At 36.7% G+C, this 24,899-nt stretch overlaps 1 protein-coding gene across 2 annotated transcripts in view; it reads left to right on the top strand.

The window, feature by feature from the left end:
- Positions 1-24,899, top strand: part of LOC117237625 (protein slit) — a 214,169-nt gene that overhangs the window by 151,315 nt on the left and 37,955 nt on the right. For both annotated transcript variants that reach the window (XM_033501781.1, XM_033501780.1), the window contains exon 2: positions 23,940-24,011. In XM_033501781.1, the coding sequence (XP_033357672.1) occupies positions 23,992-24,011 (20 nt within the window). In that variant the 5' untranslated portion in view covers positions 23,940-23,991. The remainder of the gene's footprint in view (positions 1-23,939; positions 24,012-24,899) is intronic.

Consider the following 24,899-nt stretch of genomic DNA (forward strand, 5'->3'; position numbering starts at 1 on the left):
AACCACCTGGAAATCAAATTGATCAACGCTATCTTTCAAAAGTTTCTTATCTCTTAGGATATAACGAGTGTCTAATTTTTTTAAAGTCTTTAATTTGTCCAAGTCGTTGATCTTAATGGATAATCAACTCGACGTTTGTATCGCATTTGTAATTCTCAGAATGTCACATTCGAAAATATTATGTTAGGGATCTATTAAATTCTATGAAATCGATATAACAAGGTAATATCTTCTCTTCGAAATTCTCCAAATCAATACGTTCTCACTTTCCCTTAGAATTGCCCCAAAACACCGATTTCAATTCGCGTGTTCAAGTGACACGAGTGATAAATCGGCAAAAAGCTGGCCACGCAGAAGCGTCAGGTCCGGATTATTTCAAACAGAGATATTCGAGTCGGACGCGCGTTGGACGCATTTTCTGTCGGAACATCGAAAAAACACTGGCGGCTGGCGTGGATTTTACTTTTTTCATTTCTCTCCGTTTTCATGAACGTGTACAGGGTGAAACAGTTAAATAAGATCAGCTAAATATTTGTATTATTTACCACTGTTTATCTTTTGTTCTAAATCTATCAAACACCTCCACCGGATCATACGTCATTCAAAATGACTAAATTTTACCTAATGAAATTTGCATCTTCTATCGCTTTGGACCTTTAGATAAATTCATCGGTCGACGTATAAAAATATATAAACTTCCATAAGAAGAATACCAATAACATAACAATTTCGTAATCCCGAGAAATAATTCTTTTCGTTCTTAAAATCTTAGCTTCTTCTTAAAATAAGGAAATGAACTCGAGACAAATTTCTCCTCTATTACTTGCATACGAAGTAGTGGAAAGGTAGAATGGCGGAATGCCTCTTGAAATAACGTAATTTCATCCTAAGAAGTTTCTCCATCCGATACTAAGTAACACGAATATTTAGGCGACCTCATTCATCCGATTCACCCTGTATATTATGCGTTTATTGCAGTGCGAGGCACGTTCATTAAAAGCCAGTGCATTATTTACACGAATTCGTTCAGCCAGGCAGAAAAACGTGGCGGTCTCGCGTGTCACTCGCGCGATACACGCATGAATCCGCGCGAAACTCCCTCGGGCCATGACTGCTACAGCTACAATTATCGTCGAGAGGGAGGAAGGATCGTTGTTTGTCGACTCTATTATAAAAGAACGGTGAGAAGGAGGACAGGAATGGAAGAACCGGTTCAGGCTCCACTTTAATATTTAACAATGTCTGCGGCGAAACTACGATCGTTCTTGTTTAATTATCCTGATTACAATGTTGCGACAGCTGAGAACCCGTTGATCGCATGGAAATAAAAGTAAGCACATACGATTCGACTCTTTTAACCTTCTTTCTGAAGTTCTCAGTCGCATCTCACTGTCACCACTGACATTTTCCCTTCGTTACGGGCACAATTGATGTGGGATCGATTTTCTTTTCGGCGGTTCTCTCGGAATAAATTTCTATTCCGAATGAACGATTTTTTTTTTGTTAATCCAAACAGAGGTAATAGAAAAGAGTAAGTGTCACATTTTTTTACGATTTGCTCGTTTTTGTTTCATCGTATGCATTATAAACGCGAACAAAAATGAAGTTGGGTACAAAGAAAAGTTGTTTTTATCGGTTCGTTGCTAAGACTATACAATTCCATTTACTATATTTGAATTGTATTTATCGTCAATTGCATCCATTTATTCAAACGCCAACTCTTATTATACCAACGAAAAGTAATAGAAAATTGCTAGATTTATATTGCACGAACTGCATGCTCCCCGATGAATTCACATAAATTGCGTGTTAGAATAAATCCTGTTACTGCGTTGCAAATTTGCCTGACCTCAAATAAGCCATCCGTAAAAACGCGTCTTTGCAATTTTAAACATACCGAGAATTGTTGCATAACCAAAGCTCCACGTCGACCGCTAATTTCTATGTGCTTTATTACGTGCATACAATTTCACTGAAGAGTCTGGTCTGTTCGATTGGTCGCGTGGGCGGTATTGGCGGCGGAGCTCCTATGCAAATCGCGTAACGTCTATCGAATCGTGACCCCGGTATACGAGGCGCGCCCGGTACAGTCGCGAAAAGTGACAAAGGAGGGGTAAAGAAGAAAGAAACCGCGGTCCCGACCCCGATAACATCATAACGATCGAGAATCAGCGCTCCGAGAACGCTGGTCAACCGTTCGATTGTCGGCGATTGCACGGTTTCAACTGGCGAGCGTTAAGCATCGATCTGGTCGCGATTTTTTCTCGTGTACCGGCTGGCTGAAGATTTACGAGCTGAACAACGCGACGAGATTTTTCCACGAGCTCGGTCGATGAGTGTGCCGCGAGAACCAGTGAACCGGAAGACGCTGGGTTCCGCCTTGGACAGAACCAATCGGATCGTGAGATGGAAACTTCGTTATTATTTACCTTGGGGTTATAACTTGCTTTTATTTTGTAAAATTCTGGGATGTTTATTAAAACAAGATTTATAGTAAATGCGAGCAAAATGGAGCAGTTAAGTGGATTTAGAATTTCACTCAGTATTTATTACTTGCACTTGTGCTTTTCTTCTTTTTTATACGTTAAATTTAACAAGATCTTAATTAAAGTATCTTTTAAATTGTTTTAAGCCTTTTCGAACACGAATATCTTATAATGCTCTTTAGTAGAGAATGGATAAAAGAACAAAAAGTGTGAGAAGTATGCGATTTCATTTACACAAAGCGAAAATGTAAGAGAATGTTATTATCTATATTCAATAAGTTAAAAATTTTTAAGCAATATTGGCTTGTTCCTTTATCTTCTCAATTATAAATAGATCTTTCATATCGTTCAATAATGTAGAATCGATCATAAATTGTTGATCAGTTGAGATGCTGATAGCTTGTTTACTTCGGATTCGAGATCTAAAGTTGGATGTTGATTAGAACGTATAGTTATGTCTATCTAGGATAGATTTATTCGTGATTAGTATGGAATTATTCATGCTGTTACAGTGTTATTCTTTAATCTGTTATTAGTTACGGTATAATCGGAAGTATCTATAAGCATCAAAATACTTCAGAAATATTTATTAGGTTGTCCGAAAAGTTTCTTTCGTTTCATAACGTGATAATAGATGAACAACAATTTCTGTTTTATATTATTTTATTGAATTAGGTATGATCCATTTTGTCGTATTTCTATTATTATGTTCGTGCATAATTCAATAAACTAATATAAAACAAAAAACATTGTGCGTCTATTATTTCCTTATAAAACGAAAGGAACTTTTCGGACAACCTAACATATACTGCATTGACTTCCATCCTTTTTTTATCAAAAAATTACTTCAGAATAAACGATACAAATTCCTTAATAGCTTCAAGTTTCCTTAATTCAAACAAATATGTCACGAAAATTCAAATAAATACGAAAACAGAAAAGAGAAATCGCGTTTAATATGCAACTGAGTATTTATGACTTACATTTGTGCTTTTCTTCTTTTTTATACGTTAAATTTAACAAGATCTTAATTAAGGTATCTTTTAAATTGTTTTAAGCCTTTTCGAACACGAATATCTTATAATACTCTTTGGTAGAGTATAGCTAAAAGGACACACAAAGAGTGTGAGAAGTATGCGATTTCGTTTACACAAAGCGGAAATGCCGTTAAAATTCTTAAATCTCTTTTATTAGCGCGGTACAACGTTTAAAACCATTTCTCTTTATTCCATAATATTCTCGTCTACATTCTGCCCTTTATATTTCAAACGTATGACTTACGATCTTCAATTGCATAGCTATATACATATATATCACCGCCATGAACGTCCATGGCTTTGCTTCAAAGTAAATTCTACATCAAAGTATGCATATTTTTCCCTCGTTTGCAATTCCTTCCTCAAAACAAACATATTATGTGACTCTGTGCACATGTACAAATACATCAAACAGAAACCACACGTTTTATAAATGACCTAATTAAAATCCAGTGTGTCGTTGCATAAGCGTTTCTCGACGAAAAAGAAAAAGAACAACAAAACAAGAAGAAATAGTGCGAGGATTGAAAAGTAGGAAAAGAAAAAAAAGTTCAAGAAATAAAGTAAAATGAAATCTCAACTAAGAAGAAATGGAATAAAAATCAAGGAGAAAGTGAAATGTATAGTATAAAATAAAACCTCAACCAACAACGGAAACCGTAGAAATAGAACGAAACGAACTGAAATCGTATCGTCGTGCCTACCAACGTGGAGACAATTAAGGAAACGGTCGTTAGGAGATGAAAGACACGAAGAAACGAAACCATGCGATTCAGACGAATCATGGAACGTCCACGGATTACAATAAACGGAATTACCGGGCGGAAAGTCGGTTGTAAATTTGTGCTCGTTCTGGTTTCGCGGGTGCCACGCGGCGTAACATTTTCCTCGTGGCCACGATTCCATTAGTCGACGTATTTAGCGGCTCGTGTTTCGTTGTGAAACCAAAGCAAACCAAGAGAGAAAGAGAGAGAAAGAGAGAGAGAGACTGACGTTTTTTTTACGACACCACAGCAAGTTGCAGATGTAAAACAAACGCGATAAACTTTACGTCAGCCATAGCCAGCGTGCGGCTGGTTCCTCTGATAAGAGATCGGTCTGCCTGGCTTGAAGAACGCGGAAAAATAGAGAGGCCCTGTAACAACGACTATCTGAAATCTAGCTGTGCTACGTTTCTAATCTTGCCTACTGCAGTTGTTACTCGTTCATGGTGAAATGTCGAGCATGAAATTCGAGATTATGGGATACAATTATTCGTCGGAACGTTTTGCTATCGTCAGCTGCACCGAGTTGTGGATGTTTATCAGTTGTTTCGTTTAGTAGGTTAATGGATGCTTATGTTCTACTTGATCCTTTCGCTGAAATTCAAGATTGTTTATATACAGTATCATTCGTGAGTATTGAGACATCTATTGATCTCATACAAAACCTGATAATTAACCTATATCGTCAGATAAAGGTAGAATTTGTTAGAATCATGTAATTGTGCGAGATAAATGAACGAGATAATTAGAAAAAAATTGTTGAAATTGTGTGCGAAAATGATGAAAAAAACAGCGAATTGATAATTGTATAACCATAATTCTTTGATTTAGATTTTGATCATTTAAGCATTTAAAAGATTAACAAAGATTCAAAGAATTGGAAAAATCTGAATTTAATTTGTGGAACTGTCATTTCTTGATCATTAAAGATTATGAGTGATAAGTAAGTAATATTAATACACCATCGGACCAGAACTTTAATAATAATTATTCTTTGCTATATTTTGGAGGAAAATTTACGGAGGAAGCGCTACAGAATCCCAAGATTTCTTTCCTGTGAAAGTTTTCTTATCGTAATATTGTTGTTGAATTATTGAGAGAATTTCAATAGTGAATGTTAAACAGCTAGTTTATTATGTATATTTTTTAAGATAAAACTTCACATTGTGGAGCATTAATTCTAAATACAAAGCACGGTTGTAACCAACTTCCTTCCTATCCCTCCAATCTTTACCAAGTTTCCAATGAACATGTTTGCTTTTAGTTTTAAATAGAACTTGATTAAGTACCATCTTCCTAGGCCACACGTAGTCTTAACGACTTTCTTCCATTTTGAGAATCTTCTATTTGAATATTTAACATCTAAGTTAATCTAAGAAAAATCTTATCTCGTGATTGATGGAATTAACTTGAAATTGTATTAAAAAATATTTAAGATCGGCACAATTTCACATAATTTCATTCCATTGCGGACAGTTACTAATTATTATCGTATCAACCTGAAGAAACTGCATGTGAAATTGCATTCGAAGTTGGTGCTCCAGGGCTCTATTCAAGCCTCATAAATCGAAGAAAAGTTTTTCTTTGCAACATGGTACAAAACATACATGACAAATCTAGTTTACAACTTCTACAATAAGCTAACTTACCTCCATAGCGAATTAATAGTAGATTCTCATCTATCGGGACTCTCGCTCGCACTCTATTCAACAAATCACCGAACCATCTATAACAATTTTCTTCCAGCCCCGCAACGATATCTCCTATCCACCCACAAGACCCGAAGGCAGTACGAATAAATCCTGCGGTTCGTGCGGGCAACGGAACAATGAAACCTCCAATCAAGCGGAGACAATGAAACGTGCGATTAGCCACGATTGTCTGGACGGCGTAAACACGCCAATTACCCTAGAAACTAGCGTGGAAAAGCGACCACGGTAATAATCAGGGATGAGATCAATTTCAATATGCACTGGCGAATCTGTTTCGGTGCAAAATTTTCGCTCTGTAGCATTCGATCGCTGTTCATATGATCTAATGTACAATATTTTTCTGTTTATAAAGTACACGGATCATCCAAGCTGATTTTATGGTTTGGAACGACTTAGACGTACTTTGACATTTCGAAGAATCTTGTAAAGATAGAAGTTGAAAAACAGAAAATTGCGATATTAGTGAAAGTAACATAGACTGTGATGCTCATACGTTTGCATAAAATACAAAGATTAAAATAGAAATTCATAGAACACTTGAATCTATAACGAGTATGTATTAGATTGTCTAAAAACTGTCTTTCTTTCGCAAACGTGTTTTTTACAACAGTGCGCCTTTATACAAACGTGAAATCAAGTCTGTGAAATGACGCGGTGTTTATCTCGACAGAACAAAATGGATCGTACGTAATTCAACAAAATAATATAAAACAAAAAACGTTGTGCGTCTATTATTTTCTCATAAAACGAAAGAAACTTTTCGGACAACCTAATACTTGGTCAAGAATTCACTGTACTTAAAATTATCCTTTGCATTTCTCAAAGTACGTATCATCGTTCTTCGAGACATTTTCCAAGATACTCGTGAAACGTTCGAAAACTTCCTCGTCAACTTCAAACACAATAAATTCAAAAACTACATTTTGCACCCAACAACGATCATACTGTTCGCAAAAAAAAAATTTTCTATCTGGCCATGTGTAATTTAGTAATCGAGGAAACCAGGCCAGTCTATTTAACGTATAATAAAATCTTACAAGAGGTTCCGTTCAGCGTCTCGTTCGTTCTTCTCCATGATATTTGGCCAGGGTTTCGTTGACGTCGCTCGTTAGACCGTCGTGCTTGCATTTGTCTTTGCTAAAGCAGTCGCGTCAGCTAACGAATCACCTGTCGCCGGAACAATGCTGTTCCCTGGCACACGGTTCCGTGTGTACTCACGGAACAATTCTCCGTGTCAATTCCGCCAGCAGACGTTAACGGGCCAACGCATTGTGGATTTGAAACCGTAAAACGCGAGCAACGATGGGATCGATGATCGGTAGACCGACATCGATGGCCTGTTGAACCTGTGATTCGCCGGTTCGGTCCAGCTGCGGCTACAGCATTGTAAATTCGAGTCGATATTTGGGATTATGCTGTATTTGCAGTATATAACAAAATACTGCTGTGTAATAAACTGTTTTCTATCCTTGTTAAGTGTAATGTGATCTAGTAAAAAAGGATCGTGGTGCGAAAAATTCGACTTGGGCTGTTTTACGTTTTTTTATAGTCAAAAGTATTCTCTTTGCAACAAAACCATCACTAATTTCATAGGATAATTATTGGCTTGACAATTCGCAATTAAAATTACGTATTAATAACGAAGAAGTAGACAATTATTTGCTACGTTGATAAAAATTGCAAATTATTTTCAAGTGATTTTAATCATCATCTTTTATTTCATCGTTTGTCAGCAAATTTTCGAGTTCTCACGAAGCCTTTCGCACGCAGCCAGTGAAGCGATGATTATGAATAGCCCACTACGAAACGATGAAAAATATTCTGTGCACGAAAAATATTCTTTCGGTTAATAAATGACCGTAATATGTGAAACACTTCCCCAGTCTGAAATTCTACAAAATAGCAAAAAACTAAAATATCCAAAAATACAAAACGTACGTAATTCTCAAATTAGCCTGAACATTGCTCAAAGCCAGCAACCAACTACTCACCACTGCATCAACTCGACATTGTACAATCTCAGCTGAGTTAATACCCTATCTAAACGTGTCCTACGTACAACGAACAAGCTCGTAACGCGACAACTCGCGGTTCTCCGCTCGAAAAAGACGAACGACGCGGACAAACGATGGTACCAGTTTCACCATTCGCAGAAACGGCGCGATCGGGCTGGACATTTCATTTAATTAAGCAAAACGAAAACGCCTGTTCAAACTGACACGCGCAAACGATGCCGGCAGACCATTTTTCTCCGGTGCGTTTTCCGGCAGGTTCCTGCTGCTGCGAATGGAATCGAGAGTGTACACCGAGTGACATAGATATCATGTGAACAATTTTTGAGATTTTTGTCAGTAAGCTTGAAAAGCAACGAAATGTCGAGAGAGATTATTTCATTTATTTATTATTTAGGGGGATGTAAAAAATGTTTGAAAAAATGTTTCTTACTTAATATAAAATGCAATCAATTATTAAATCCAGTTGTTAGTAAACCGCGGATTTATATTTTTATCTGCGAATTCTACAAACTAATATTTTCATGCATACGGTTAAAGAAACGACAATTAAAAAATTAGCTTAAATAGAAATAATTTGTTTTGTCTGTCAAAAAAATTAAAGAAGAGTAATTTATTTGGGATATTGTACATATGCATATTTATTATATGCGTATATATTTTCCATATTGTACATATATATTTCACATAAATACGTAAAAATCCCTAGTCATTAGTATCAGATTGCAACGTTTTCAAATTTTTATTATCGCAGTCAATTATGTTAACGAAGGAAGATGAAGGAAAACACTCGCAACCGTAAACATCTTACAAATCCTTCTGTTTTCTACGTTTTATTTTAGCTCTTTCCAGAAAACTGCCATCTCCTCTCTAACCAGATAACAACATAGAACTCGATCTCGAGTTTGCTAGGGAGTAGAACATGTTATACAGCCGTCTGTCAATCGTCGCACGCTATTTTCGCGGCCTGACGCAAGGATAATACATCACGCGTGGTCTCCGTGTCATCGTGTTACATCGTAAAACAGCAGTCGCGCGATTCCATCCGCCGGCAGATCGTTAATATTTAATTTTACTAGGTTGACGGGGATGAAGAACAAACGTGAGGACTGGTTACGAGAAAAGGGAGTCGGCATTGGCTCGCCTCCAGGCGAGCCAGCTCGATAAATTCAGACGAAGTGTTTCGTAACGGTTCTACGTCTCGCGGTTGGTATCCTTGTCCTGGCTGCATCTTCGTTCCAATGGCTGACAGGTGAAAGGTATTGCAAACACTTCGCGTATAACATGATCGTGGCAATAAAATCTGAATATTATGATACGCTGAAGAGGGCGGATCAATTTTAAGCCGTGCCTACCGAGCGAAACTCGGATTCGGTTCGCTGCGATTCTTAGTGCTTTCTGTCTTACAGAGTTGCTTCCTGTATATACGATGTATTATTTTCTGGTAGGTGGAAGTGCATCGAGAATCGAACGATTGTGGGTGTCAGGAGTTGCTTGAGAAAGGTGGATTTGAGAGATAAGAAGGATTGCGTTGCTTGATAGCTGTGAATCGTTGATTGTAAAGTCTTGACGTTGGATTTTATTTGCACGCGTGCAAATATGTGCAGATTTATGAACTAGAATTGACTTCTTCGAATATTAAAAAAAATCATTTTAATACATATTAAAAACATTAATTTTTTACATATTAAACATATTAGAAACATTAAACATATTAAAAGTATTAAACAAAGAACATATTTAAAAAGGAAAAAAATGAAAAACATGAAACAAAATGTAATGTCTGTCGATGATTTGATCTACACAGCGCCAATTAAGCGAAGTTTCATTCATAGATTTCCATCCTACGAATTTTTATATTTACATATTATAAAAAGTTTCAAACATTTAACGACCGCGGAGCACAGTACAGCTGTTAATAAATGTCACAAAATTTTTCCAAATTTCTCAAAAGCCAGAAACAATTAAAAATTCTAGGTGTTGCCATAAACGACCCAGATTACCTGTGGAGTATGAAAAATTATGTTTAGCTACAGAAGATTAATTAACGGCCGATTTTAACAGACACGTTAATACGCCATTGAAACGCTGTGCACTATCCAACAAGAAGAATTTAATTCGAAAAGATTAATTTCTCTTCTAGCTGTTATCATACTGCGGCATTCTAAGCAGCTATTCTATCACTCTATATCACAAGCCATCGAATGATTAATTGCTACTTGGACGATTGCGAAACGGTTTAGTTGGCGATCCAAATATTTGCTTTGATAGATCGATTGGAGATCTAAACAGCTGCACAATCAGCTTCGTCGGGATCTAAGCAATTCAAGCAGGCGGTTACTCCCAGATTGAAACGGTTAAGTAATAGTTAGCTCGTCATAGTTGCAAGCAGTTATGTAATCTTTCGCTTCTGGAGATGTGAATGTGGCTGACCTCCATTAGAGGTTTGAATAATTACGCTATCGATTTCTTCCTGATCGAAATAATTGTGTTATCGTTTACTTAGAGATCCAAGCGGTCTTGCGATAGTAGATTTGAATAGTCGTACGACCAGTTGCAGGGAGATTAAGTACGCGTGTGATCGTACGATTAGAAAACTAAACACTCATCGTACGATCTGAACATCTGGCTAGTTCGTTAAAGGTTGTTATAATTATCCAATCGATCGGCATTGACTTCCGTACAGCGACGATGGATTTGAGCGATCGTGGCTTGGATTAAGCTAACGACTTCGTTTTGTTTCAGCTCATTTAAACAATGTGAAAGTAACTCGTGACTTTCAACGAGAAATCGAGGGTTCTTTGAATTGGAACATTAGAAGAATTAAACGAACGAGAATATTTGAGAACTAAATCGAATGAATAAATATTATACAACAAACATACGTACCTCTCACGTACACTCTTACTCATACAGAACTTGATAAGTTGGAACGAAAGTCCAGCTTATTAAATTCTATGATCTTACATTTCCAATTATCTCAATAAAGTTTTCAATTCACTATCAACTTAATTTCCATCAGAAAAGCACAACAGTATTCCTGATTAGACACGAGCGCGAATATTTTATTTACCAAAAAACGAAGAACAAAAGACGCTTGACCAGCATAGAGAACGTGCGTGGGGAATGGAAGCGGAAGTGGGCGAGAAACGAAATAATTCACGCGTGAAATCTGTCGTCGGGACCAAGTTAAAGAAAGCAAGAAACAATCGATCGATTCAATTTACCAAAAGTGCTCGTTTTTTCCGCCGCCTCGCGCGTATAAATTTGTCTCCATTTGCGACGGAATGCGAGACGCGTCTATATACAGGGTGAAAATGGACGACGCGCCTCGCATTCTTTCCGTTCTTCCTGTCACGATTATTCGTGAGTAGCAAGCGAAGCGGAAAGCCGTCGATACGTCAAATCGACTCCGAAGCCAGCCCTTTTTCTTCTCCTCGAGCGCCCTTCGTACCACTCAACCCTCATGAACCAACCCCCATGAAACGCTGCGATGGTTCGACGCCGCTCCGCTAAACTCAATCAAGAGATTCCATTTGCATTTCGACGCGCGTACGTAGACGGTGTTTCGTGAGCAGCTATGTACGTACATGGCAAATGGAAGGCAGCTTCCTGGATCTATTTGGACTCGAAAGGATCCTCCATCGTTCTTCGTGTCGTTTCCTTTCGATGGTCTTCTGGCTTATCGGGTTCTTTCGCTCGAAAGAGTTAAATATATGTAGAAAAGTTTAAAAGTTCGTATGGAGTGTTTAGAACGCTGAAGTGTCGTCATTTATCTCCGCATAATACGTTGTTACGTTATGTACATATAAATTATCATTATGCATGAAAAATATTACTTAATATAATTTCATCCTTTCGTAAAAAATATTATAATTTTGATGCATTATATAGAGTAAACGTATGTAGATACATAACTTTGAAGAAGAAATTTTTCCGATCTTTGTTCCTTTAATTTTTCGAAGTTTATTGTGCAATTGATAAATATTCTATTAGTAATTTAATTTATTAATGGCAACTGCGAACGTCTATACATTTATGGAAAATTTAAACGCGCTAAATTGTATGAAATGCACGTGTCGTGTAAACGTGTACAAAATATCCAAAGTAATGGAAGCTCTGCTTATATATCTCACAAATGCACTAAACAGTAATTAATTTACCAAATCTACGTATAATCACATTTTGAACTTTACACAAAACCAACTCTCTCAAATACGTTGAAATTCGCATTATTCATACCCTACGAAACCAGCCCGGAAACCTCGTTGCCAAACCTCGAACAAAACCAACACCACATAATCCCAATCCACAAATACCTAAGTCACACACTGCCAATCGACAAAATTCGATATTCCTAGGCCAACCATTTCATATCGCTACATATCGCGTGGAGGATGCATTCGAATATCGCCACGACGCATCGTGAAAAACAGGCACATCCGGTAGGACTTGTCTCTCTCGGTGCCACCAGAGAAGTCTCAAGAGTGGTTGTCTACAAACTTTGATTACATCTGCCAGCGGTCCATTTCTAAGCCACGACGATGCAAATATAGACGCGTACCGACACCTTATTCCTGGACGTCGTCGCAGTCGTTCAACCTCTATCTTCGTCTTGGCCGTATTTCTCGTCGTCCGCTTCTACTCCTCCTTCTCTTCCAACTTCCTCCTTCGAAGACTGTCCTGGCAGATTTACCAGGCCCGGTTCCGGCCGTGGAAACCCATGGAAACGTATTTAAGCGGATGTCCCGACGACGCGAAAAGTAATTTCGTTAGGCGGTAGCACGTGAGCCGCCTGTCAAAAGTACGCGTCGACGATGAAAATGTGCCTCCGGGACACGATTGGATTTCCGGCGGACGTCATTGTAGCCGGCGAATTGAATCAACCGAGAAGGTATACCAGGGGCTCCGAATCGTAGATTCGCGGCCGATAAGCGACCCGTAGCGAAGCCAATTTGCTCCCGTTATTTCGTCCGACCTACTCCTCCTTCTTCTTCTCCTTCATCTTCTTTTCCCGTAGTGTTCTGCTATTTCCTCTTTCATCCCTATCGTCGACGTTTTCATACGTGACAATGAACGAGATATCGTTACGTGTCTCGCATGTAATCCACTTGATTTCGACCTTTTTTAATTCTCGATCTTTGTGTTCAAGCTTCTAGCGTTTTGCAAGATATAGCCGTACAGTGAGACGGAGAGGTTTTGTACGTTTTATTATACGACCGTTTTCACTGGAACGAATCCTTCTTAGGTTTCATTGCGGAATTTTGACTTCGAGTTTTGAAAGATACACAGCCACTCATAGAAGACTTGGTGCATTTTATAATAGCACTTTCTATCAGAGTGAAATTCTCAGGTATTTGTCCCAGTTATACGCGGACAGAAATAAAAAAAAATATAAATCGCGTGTGTTTGGACACATGCTTGTGCGTTATTTCCCGTATTACCTATATTCTCGACTTACTTATTCATAACGAATCACTGTCTACCATATTGTACCACGATTGCAAGGACACCCAGTATAATACACCTGTGATAAACCAAGATGGAACAAGCACTGTTCGCAACTGGCAGTTCCTGGAGCCGCTTCAATTAGCGTCTCACCTTAACTTCTTCGTTAACTTCAGCCGGCGAGCAATCGAGCCGCTCCATCCGGAAATTAATTACACCGCGATAAAGCGGCGGGAGGTCCCTCTATATCGAGACAGAATCGCTGGAAGCCATTGGAGTCCGGACCACGGTCCGATTTAATAACCGAAGGAATCTCGACCACCGATAACGCGGCCGATTACCATTATCGCCAAGATGGCGGTGCCGCTTTTAATTGAACGCAACGAACGCAGACCACCGTGGACAACCGCGTTTGCGTTCCGAGAAGCACAAATCTGTCGAGTAAAACGGAACGGACGTCGTTTCTACGAGTTCCCGCCTGCCAAGTCGTATAGTATGCAATATCGGTTTGTCTATAGAGGCTCTTACAGAATTATGGGTCGATTAGGGAACAACCGGCAGAGGAGAATGAAGGGACGTGTATTTTTCAGCTTGATGAGGTTTTTGGATTTTTATCTTTACATCTTGATCTCATTTTAGCAAACGAAAAGTATTTGTAACGTTTTAAACCTTTCACCGTGGATTAAGATGACGGTATGTTGCAATAACTTGCGTTGCAAAGTGTAAAGAAGGTATTTCATGTGGATAATCGTAGCGAGGAATTATGCACAGAAGATTCTTTTCATATTCTTTTCAAGCTGTACGTTTGCTACAAAGATATTTTTTATCATTGGAAAATTATAATTGTGTGAAAAATAACCGAAAGAGCGTAATAGGATTAATTGTTAAATTAAGAGATGGTATAATTTAATACGTCGTTATCGTCGTATCATTCTTTATCTCGTATGTGCACTTTTTATTTCATCGATTTTAATCATATCTTCGTTCTTGTTAATCTCAATTTTGAAACGTCCTATACTTATACCTCGTCGACAATGAATAGCGAATCTATGCATATTCTTCGACCAGCGACTTACTTTAGGCGGAACCATGGGCATGAAAGATTCTTCGAAATTTGAGTTTCAAGTACGTATCGAGATATTTCTGAGTTTGCAAGAAAACAGAGGCTTGGTTGTTACAGCGTCGTAAACGACGCATTATTGTATCATTTTGTTCATGGAAGTCGAGTAGCTGTTGAAGTAGCGCTATGAGTTCCGAGAAGGTGTTTCCGGCTATCCTTAACTGGTAGCTGGAATGAGAAGCACATTTTCGATAATCGATACGCTGAAAATGTCGAGATGGTTGGATTGCTGTAAAACGAAGGAAGAAAAATTGTAAAACTATCGGAGCTTGTCTTTTTAATTTATGTCGAGATATTGAATACAATAGAGAGAAATAGTAAACTACAAATAAAATAAAAATGTAATGCCATGTTAAATCTACAAATATAAAAATATTTAATAAGAACGAAGAACTTTAGAAAATTGATAAAATATAGGTTACAGCTTAATAAATTTTCTCGGTATTCAAAATATGTAGCAAATATGTTCTTTTTTAATGTGGTTGATAATTGTCGATAGACGACAATATTTAATAATTGTTATTGGAATCTCAAAGAAACGACCTTTCATATGCAGCAGCCTGATAAGTATTGTTCTTATTCTTAATAATTCTTCCTCCACGAGATACTTCGCTGAATTTCTTCATTTCCATGTAATATAATTTCGTTCGAAACACCATAGAGAAGTCAATGAAGTTACGTGGGAAGATAAAAGAATATTAAACGTCAAGTGAAAAATACATGAACAGATAGTAACTTCTTGGTCTTAGAGCGTCTCATAAAACTTGCTTTACCGTTGTGCAAAACATTGACGTAGCGATATTAAAAACGCAGTAAGAAAACTAAAGGAAGCTTTCAATGACATTAAAGAGCGTAGAAAAAGCGAGACAGAGATGGTGAAAAGTGGTGGAGATACGTACGACAGAGAAAGACGAATATAGGCTTGCTAAAGTATGCTGAGCTTCAACTCGTCTACATTACAACTTCTGTAACAAAATTAAAAAAGTTTTCACAGTATATTAAAGGGAAATATGCGGAACACGGTGTTATTAGAGACTCAATAGACGGATGAATAGACTTAGAGTAACATCGGATAACGTTGCACTATTACGAAGAATGTGGTTACATTAAATTAGCATTGTCCCGGGAGATTTGTTGGAAAATGAATTTGGCGAATATTTCGCAGATTATGAGTTCAACCTGATTCGTTTCAGAACGTTCCCGGAAGTGAAATATGTTACAAGCGTTTTAATACAGTTAATCTACTTTAACTTTCTATATCTGATAACATTTTATATTATAGCATCATTTAACTACTTTTCAAGTATCTAGAATAAAGATTGTGATATCAAATTTAAGACGAAAGAGATATATCATAGTTTATAAATATCAATTCGTTCTTAAAAGATTAATCTCTTAAGGGCAAATTTTTCCTTGGTTTATTAATCAAGGGAATTGATAAAAAGCAACTCATGATGCAACTAAATATAAAATATATATTTTCTCAGGCATATAGATATTTTAGTACATACAATATCACAGCTGTAAAAAATCCATAAATCAATTACAAAAATCATGGACTAAATTACAAACAATTTACGCTCGTATGCGTCATGCGACAAGTGTGTTAATTAGTTACAGATAGATTAATCCTATAATAAAACTGATATAATCTTTAAATCAAAGAGTTCAGTAACAAATGCTATATCATAATAGCGGAGCAACAATTAGTACAGGTAAATGTAGAATGTTTTTTTCTGACAATGTTACCTAACTCATTCACATTCGTGAAAATTTGTTAATTCATAAAATTTGTTTTATTTTCACCAATCTAATAAATTTATCAACATGATTCACCGATCATCATCGTGAGTCATGTCATCGTTAAATGACTCATGTAAGTGAGTAACAGTTTATTTTTGCTGCTCGAAACACCGCATTTTCCGTCTTGAGATGGAACGATCGCATTTCGCAGAACAGATAATTCGAGGAACGTCGTTTGCAGATCGTGGGACGATCGATCGCGTTATCAAATCAGATGCAGCTGAGTCTTGCTGCATAATCCACTTTATCGTCGATTCGATTAACCCTGAACGAGGTAAAACGAGCGTGGTTGGCAGCAATGGCTAACGAAGCCAATGCGAAGAACACGACGACGCCATGTTATCATCCCTCCACTTTGTCCTCCTCTACGTGGCGTCGATTGAAAAGCTTCGAAGAAGAAGGCAACGGTGAATTGCTAGCTGCTAAAGCGGTAATATGTCTACCTAGCGAATGAAATATCGACAGAGAATCGATAGAGAATGTTTGATAGAGAATATTCTTCGGCGATATAAATCATGCCGGTACGATGGAATGCAGAAGTTATGGATCTGCAGGGGATGATTCTGAAAACTACATTTTTTTCTGATATTGTCTTTTCTGAAGAAAATAATATGGATAAACGGTGCAAAAAATTTGCGAAATTATAGAAAATGTTTGTAAAATTGTATGAGATATTAGCTTTCGCGGAGAACTCCTGTTTTATGATGAGAGGTAAAATATTTTTTAAAGAGTAAATAATAAAGAATGAATGATAGTAGAAACTAGAAGAAACTAAAGGATATATACTTAAGTTAATGCTATTTACATAATTTAAAACAATAGTCAAAAACAAAAAGTGAACTGATAGGAAATATGTTTATGAATAGACGTAGAATAATTCTGGTCGATTTATTTATCTTATTTTTGACCAGAGGAAAAGGGATTCTCCGCTCCCTTTTTAAATAGATCGTGTAATTTAAGAGAGTTGATGTTGGAAAAATTATACAGTCTATTTAATAAGCGTTTTATTTAAAGAAGTTTTAAGGAAGTCGCTTTTAAAGCTCGTTGGCTACTCCCGTTTATTTCAACCGAAAGTTAAAGTCGTAAGTTACCTTTGGTATTCAATTAACTGCTGCATAAGAAACAAGAAAGTTAAGATAATAAGTGGGTTAAACTTCGAAATCATTACGTATTCTCTCGGAATTAACTTTGATGAAGAATTGTTACACGAGTATCGTACGAAATCTGGCTCATTTTTTAATAATTCTATTGTAAAATAGTAATATTGTAGAATTGTTTCTATTATTGTGAAGATTCCAGATTTAAAAATCTAATTAAATCATTAAGAATCATATGGTGAAGTAATAGGTAAATAAAATAATTTATATTAGTTTTGTCAAAATACGAGTACAAAAAATAAATTAAGATAATGGATGCTTTTAACACAGTTTTACGATACGAGTCAGAGACATAACAAAATTATCATGATTTAAAGAAAAATACTTTATCATAGCGTTGTAAAATAAATACTTCAATTTCTTCGAACTTTACAAAGCTATTATTGCATCTAAATAATCGAACTAACAGTGATGATTAGTAAAAAAGATATTAAGCATATTCCTGAACTTTCTTTTCATAACCACGATGTTAAAAAGAATTCAATAGTTTAAACTGTCTAAGACAGAATATTGACCTTTAGTATGCCAAAAGTGACAAGCAAGTCTTTGGAATTTCTTTAAGTTAAATAAATGTAAAATATCAGTATTAAGTAATATAATGTAAGTATCCTTGTTTTATATTTAAAACAACGTGTTACAAATTTATACTCTAATTCGTTTATTCGCTAGACATAAAGCAAAGATTTTTAAAAACGAACATCCTAATATTTCCGCCGATAAAAGAATTCTAAAATCCGTAAAAATATTTCTCTATACATGCTGATACTATGGTGTATCAATGATTTCTAGCTATTATTTCATTAATCTCCATCGTGTGAACAATTTAAGCCTTTCATTGGCAAACATATACGTATTTTCCAATTTTGTGGAACGAAATCTTCGTCAGAAAATTTCCCCGTGTCTACCATTTTGTATAACCACGTATTCATTACCATAATTCCCTTTGCCATTCGTCTATTAACCATGTCACTACCTTTAACTAGAAATTTCTGTCATATCTTTTTATAATTAATTCTTTATACTTCACTACAGCAACTATGAAGATCTCGATAATGTGACAATTCTTTTATCTTACATTATTTTCACCGATAAAAAGTGCAGAGAGAAAGGAAATTACTGCATAAATAAAATTAAAAATTATGCATAAACTTTCGAAGAAACTCCTTCGAAGCGACACTCTTAATTTCAATAAATTTTGCTGCAAAAATGTATTTATTTCGAGGCTTGCTTTTTCTTCTGAACTTCAACGTTCCAGCTGAAGCCGTAACAAACTTTCAAACTGAAATTCAAAATTCCGTCAAAAATGTTTACCACTGGGAAAAGCTATACTCGACCAGGAATTTTTTTCGGAGCAAACGTTTCCGTAGTTCGAAATTGGAAAACGGTGAACAGGGAAAAGTTTGCGCTGCCCTTTTTCGACGGCCGATTTTCACTAGTATGAGCTCTCTTCACAAGCGAAAAGTCACACGCGTAGGTGGACGCGAAAAACAAGTGTTTATCGATGTCACGTACCGATCCCGCTTCGACAGATTTTTTCGCGCTGCTGTTTACCCACCGTCAACACGCTTTTTTCATTTAACGATTATCAAGAGGATTGCCGCCTATCTCTGCTGTCGTACTCTTTTCCATCGATGAAATGCTCCGGGGTTGCATTTTAAATATTTTCTGTCTGTCTCTCTCTCTCTCTTTCTCTCTCTTTCTACTCTCTATATGCTGTTCGATACTCTCTTTTTCTCTATTCTCACTATTTCTCTTCTTCTCCTGTCTTTTCCTTTCTATTTTGCAACTCTTTCACTAAACTGTTTCTGACCATCGTCAACGAGATGCCATGGTTACGAACGCTATACCAAACTATTCGTGGTTTGATCTCCCGATTAAAAGATATCTTCGCTCAAAATCCACTTTGTTTCCACTCGCTTGTTTTTACGTCAGTCACTCTTTATTGCTATCGCTGTGTTTTCCTTCTTAGTCTCGCTGTCGGAATTTTATTTATCCTTATGCCTTAATTACTCGACTTTGTGTTCTCTATGTTTCTACGCGCTTGATTTTCCAAACGTAACACTTGTTTGTTATTAATTTACTGTTATTTTATGTAAAATAATTACAGAAGAGATGCAGCGAATTATTTTCCGTAATAAATTATCATCATTTTTAAAACGTATAATTGTATATCGTAAGTATCTTCAGAAATAACTGTGGAAATAAGTAAATATATAATAATAGGAAGTAAAATTTGGAAAGTTAAAATTTTTCAGGGTACAAAGCTCGAAAATGTGGAATTTTATAAAATTAAGAATTTGAAATTAGAAATTTAAAGATTTAAGAATTGGAAGGATTAAATCTATAATTACGCGAGTTCTACTTATCATTCTACAACCGATAGTTTGAGAAATAATTGCCATCTCTTCCTACAATCAATATTTCTACGTGTTTTATTAATTACTTGTATTTTTATCTTCCATTGTCGTTTGTTTATCGTTTCGGTTCATTATTTGCTTCGTATTTCTATGTTAAGAATCTTAAATTTCCATCGGTTTAAATCACCGATTTGAAAAAGCTTGTTTTCCCTTGTAACCCAAATACCCCGACAGCTTACAAGTTTATCGATTTCGCTCGAATTACGATTGGACAAACACGTTGAACGATCTCTGTAATAAATCGGATACTAACACGAGTGATGGAAATCCAAAAATACAACCCGATTTGTCCAGATTTATCATCCATTGCAAACAATCCTCAACCTTTCTGCTTTCAAAACAACCAGTAAATTGTCGCGTTCCAGTGCAGAGAAATTATATTTTCACGTGAAATATCGCGATTACGATCGAAATTTGTAATTAGACGAAATAACATCGTCTTGTAACAACGTATATTATACATTGCCTCATATTTCCTGCATATATTATTCCGTTTCAGTGTAATACGATGATAAATCTATTTTATATGCGAAGAAAACGCTATAATTTACGTATTATAGAAGCTATGTTCCAGGTAAATTTAAGAATTAATAGAATTATAAATTGACAAATTATATTATTAATTTAGCAGAGGATTACTTGAGGATTACTTATTATTTAAAAGTAAAGAATACTTTAAATCATTATTATGATTTATCATAATTATGGTGTTATCATTAATATTATATTATATATACTAGATTTATAATTTTAGAATTTAATATTATTTAAAAATATTAGTTTCTAAATTCTATCAAGTTTAGTGTCATTAAGAATTTTATATTTCATATCATTCAATTTAAATATGATTCTCTAAACAGATACATCAAACACAATTTATCAGTTTAATAGCTGTGATAAAATTATAAACTCATTTACGTATTATACACATCGTGCAGCACTCTGACTTCGATACGTAAGAAGATCAAACTCTATAGTATTGTACTATCGTGGACAAATTGTCTAAGAAATATCGGGTGAACCATAAACAATGTTGCGAGAAAGCCTAATTGCCGACAGGCCAAAAGGGTTTGGACACTTCAATGGACCGAACAACCTATCAATATGTCGTCGGTGTATCAGTCGAATAGTTACGCTGAAAAAAGTGACCATGAACGCGGACGATTGCGGAACATGCACGTGGTAGGGCTATGAGAAAAGACAAAAGAATGCTTAAGGGAGAAAGACGAATTAACAGGCAGTAGTTAGTTGAAAAATCAGAGTGTTGTCAGCGTCGTCAGAGAGAGTGCTGTCAGCGTTGTCGAGGAGGATGGTCCGCGTGAAAGAGAGTCAAATTAACTGTGGCGGCACTCAACAGCAAATACCACCACTCGACACTAACTAGTGTCGGACGACGGCAGTGATTAGCGCCTTAGGTTACGAGCGTTCGGGAAGTCCGATTTTTCTTCCACGCATCTAAAATTGGAAGAAAAATAACAGTACCCCATCAGCGACATCTACAGCCAACAGCTACAATTATCACGGACAACACATACGCCTCATAACTACTCGGTTGTCTTAGTTATAGCACATTACTGTATTTAGTTCACGTTAAATAACCATCGTTTCCTGTTTAATCTATTCTAAATAAATAAAAAAAATCCTACAGTATCTCTGCGCGACATTAGGAAGTTGATTAAATTCCAATCGTGTGTTTCAAGCGAATTAAAGACGACAAAAGTATACCGCGGTGAGTCAATGGTTTACAATTATCCTCTCTCCGAAGCCTTTCGATAGTTGAAATCGAACCGGAAATATATCAAACGACTGATTCTCGCAGCGCGTTCCGCTGCTTTGGCTCGACATTCACCTGTGCCCGGGTCTCTCACGGCAATTATTCCGGGGCGGCGCGACGACAATATCCAGGCAGGCGAGAATGGAAAAACGACGAGGAGGAAAGCAACCGGTCGGATCCGAAAAAAGGCCATGGCCGCCACGGTTGAAATTAAAATCTCACGCAAGACTTAAAAGAGCCGCTAAAAACAGTCCTTCGCTTCTCGTTTCGTCGTTGAACCGGCGTGTCTGGCTACGAAAACGAGGAAATAATTTACGTTCCACCGTGTCGTTGTCGTCAACGTTTCAACAAGAAGACCACGGAATCAGGAAGAGAGAAAAAGAAAGAATAAGAAAAAGAAAGAGGATGAAGAAATAGAGGAGGTCGTTGAGTAGGCCTGACTCGTTACTCATTCCTATGTCTGGCGTTTTTTGTCAGGTAAAAAATTTCCACGGTAAAAGGAACCAATTTAATAAGGTCTTAATAATTTGCCAGCAAGGGAGAGCAGACGGCTGTGTTTGACGGTTAACCCTCTTGGTCTCTGCTCTCCTTTCGCGAGAAAAGCAAATTCACGCTTTCTGTTTACCACACCGTTCGAACCAATGATATTTGGCTCGACTGGTTTGCGCGAACGTTTTAACGTTTTCATCTGTTTAAAAATATTGGGAAATTTATTAGCAATAAGTAAGTTAAAGTAAAATAAAGAGACATTTGAACCAATCGAATCTTTGGAACGTCGAGAAACATTTCAGTTTTGGGAAAATGTAGAGAAATGTTCTTATTGTTCACCATTGTTTCTCGTTTTAATCTTAACACTTTGACTACCACGCCAAAATTGCATGTTTCGCTCAGGACGCCACAGTGTTTTAACACAGTGCACCGTTAGATGCAAGATTTCTTCTCATTTTTTCTTTATTGATGTTCTAATAAAAATGTTTAATTGTTCAATGGGGCACTTTTTATTTCAAAGTATCTTCTATTTATCGGTTATATTCAAAATGTCCTAACTGTCAATTTTCATTCTATTTTTACAATTGTAAGAAGTTCAAGCGCTCCGGTCACCAATGACCACCATGCCATCACAGGAGAAACCGTGGTCGGTCATATATGACCAACGTGGCAGTCAAAGTGTTAACATCTTCAAAAGTTACAGATCCGTTTTCTTTGCTGATGTTGAGAATTATGGATCGTAATCGCCGAAATAAATATGTAGGAACACTTTCATCACATGTAGAGATGATAATAAAATAGTTTTGTATTTATTCAATATGCGATTTACAAGATGTTCATAGATACTCATTACACGTGTTTCAGTACTCATTTAGTCTCACTTTTACTATGCGTACGGATCAGTGACATTCTTTTGTTCTATGGGACGCTGCGCACGTACATATATTCACGCACATACTCACACACATATATGTGTATCACTACTGCGCGGCTGATCCGGTGTAGCTCACAAAATCACATATATTCCAATAGCTGAAACGAAAGCAAGATCGACATATAAAAATTCGAGGATCGTAGCAGAATTAAATTTGTCGTAAATACATAAAAATCCGTAGTCTAATTGTTACATTCACGTCATATTGCGCAATGTAAATCAAGGCAAAAATAACGCGACAAAGTATCGAACAAAATCAGGGTTTACGGTCCAGTAGGCCGGTTTTCACGATCAGCAGGGTGATTTTGTCGTAGCGGGAGGTTGCTTTGAGCGGCGCGTAAACGACAACGTTTTAAAACGAGGGAAAAAGGGCTGGCGATAAAATTTCTCCGAAGTTTGCTCTTTGTACTGGCGCTCCCTTTCGCGACGAGACAAATATTTGCACCAACCAGGGAAACAGAAATACTTATTCGCGACAAATAAATACGATGAACACAGGAGGGAGGTTTCAGAGGGCTGAGGGGTTGCTTACGAACGATACAAAGTAGAGGGTGAAAGTTGAAATGGAATTAGTTAAGCACCACTGTCGAGTGGTTCTCTCATCTCTTGTTCTCGTGTAAAAGGAGGAACAACGTGCGTATCTCGAGATAGCGAGATTTTTATGAGATTTTTTGAAAGGAAGGAAAATGAAATTTTTGCCCGGCGACCAAACGACGGACGTATTATTGACTCGTTCCACTGTGTCACTGCGAGATTAATTCAACGCTGCGTTACTCTTTGTTCCAGGGACCTCCAAGGGAACAATATCTCGGTGATATTCAAGACGGACTTTGAGGACATGGCCACGCTTCACGTTCTGTGAGTATCTGTTCGTTAAATAACGAAGCGCGTCGTATACTAGTTGAATTGCGACGCTAGATAGCGATGGGATCAAGTTCGAGTATCGTTGTTTTCGTAGGAAAGTGATACAGCGAAGAGAAGTACATTCTTCAGGGAATTGGTTGGAAATTGTTTGAACTAGTGGATATGGAAAATTATTAACTCTAAGAACATTTAGAGAAGTATGAATTCTCGAAAAATATAGAAAATGATCAATTATTAGAAAGTGTAGAAAATTGTTATACTTGTCTTCTTACAATTTAGCAATTAGTCTTTCGGCTTTGTTACGTTTCTCAAAGTGTTTATAAAAAATTAATTCCACTTACAGTGCAAGACGACAATCTTCATACAGTTGGAATGTAGAAGAAAAAGAGCGATGTTCTTTTATATTATTAGTAGACTTTGAATATTTATGTAATTATACAGGGTGGTTGGTAACTGGTGGTACAAGCGGAAAGGGGGTGATTCTATGCGAAAAAAGAAGTCGAAAATATAGAATAAAAATTCTTTTTTTTATTTTTTTTTTCTTTAATTTTTCCATCGAGACAACGATCTACAGTGAGATCCGTTACAACGTACCGCACGCGTACCGAGCGAAAATTCAAAGTCGATTTTCTCGAAAACAAAGCCTCAAACGAAAAATTTTTATTCTATATTTCCGACTTCTTTTTCCGCGTAGAATCACCCCCTTTCCGCTTGTACCATCAGTTACCAACCACCCTGTATATTTATGAAAGCAACGAAGTCCAAACAGAACATTGTTTTGCCAAATGCACAGAATGTATGTAATACAAAAAAGTATCTAAATTATCCAAAGTGTAACTCGTTATAATATTTAGCAAGAAAATTTTTCAAAGATGCATACAA

The sequence above is a fragment of the Bombus vosnesenskii genome, unplaced genomic scaffold, assembly GCF_011952255.1.
Source record: "Bombus vosnesenskii isolate JDL3184/JDL3185 unplaced genomic scaffold, Bvos_JDL3184-5_v1.1 scf7180000013394, whole genome shotgun sequence".
In the NCBI taxonomy this organism is placed as follows: Eukaryota; Metazoa; Arthropoda; class Insecta; order Hymenoptera; family Apidae; genus Bombus; species Bombus vosnesenskii.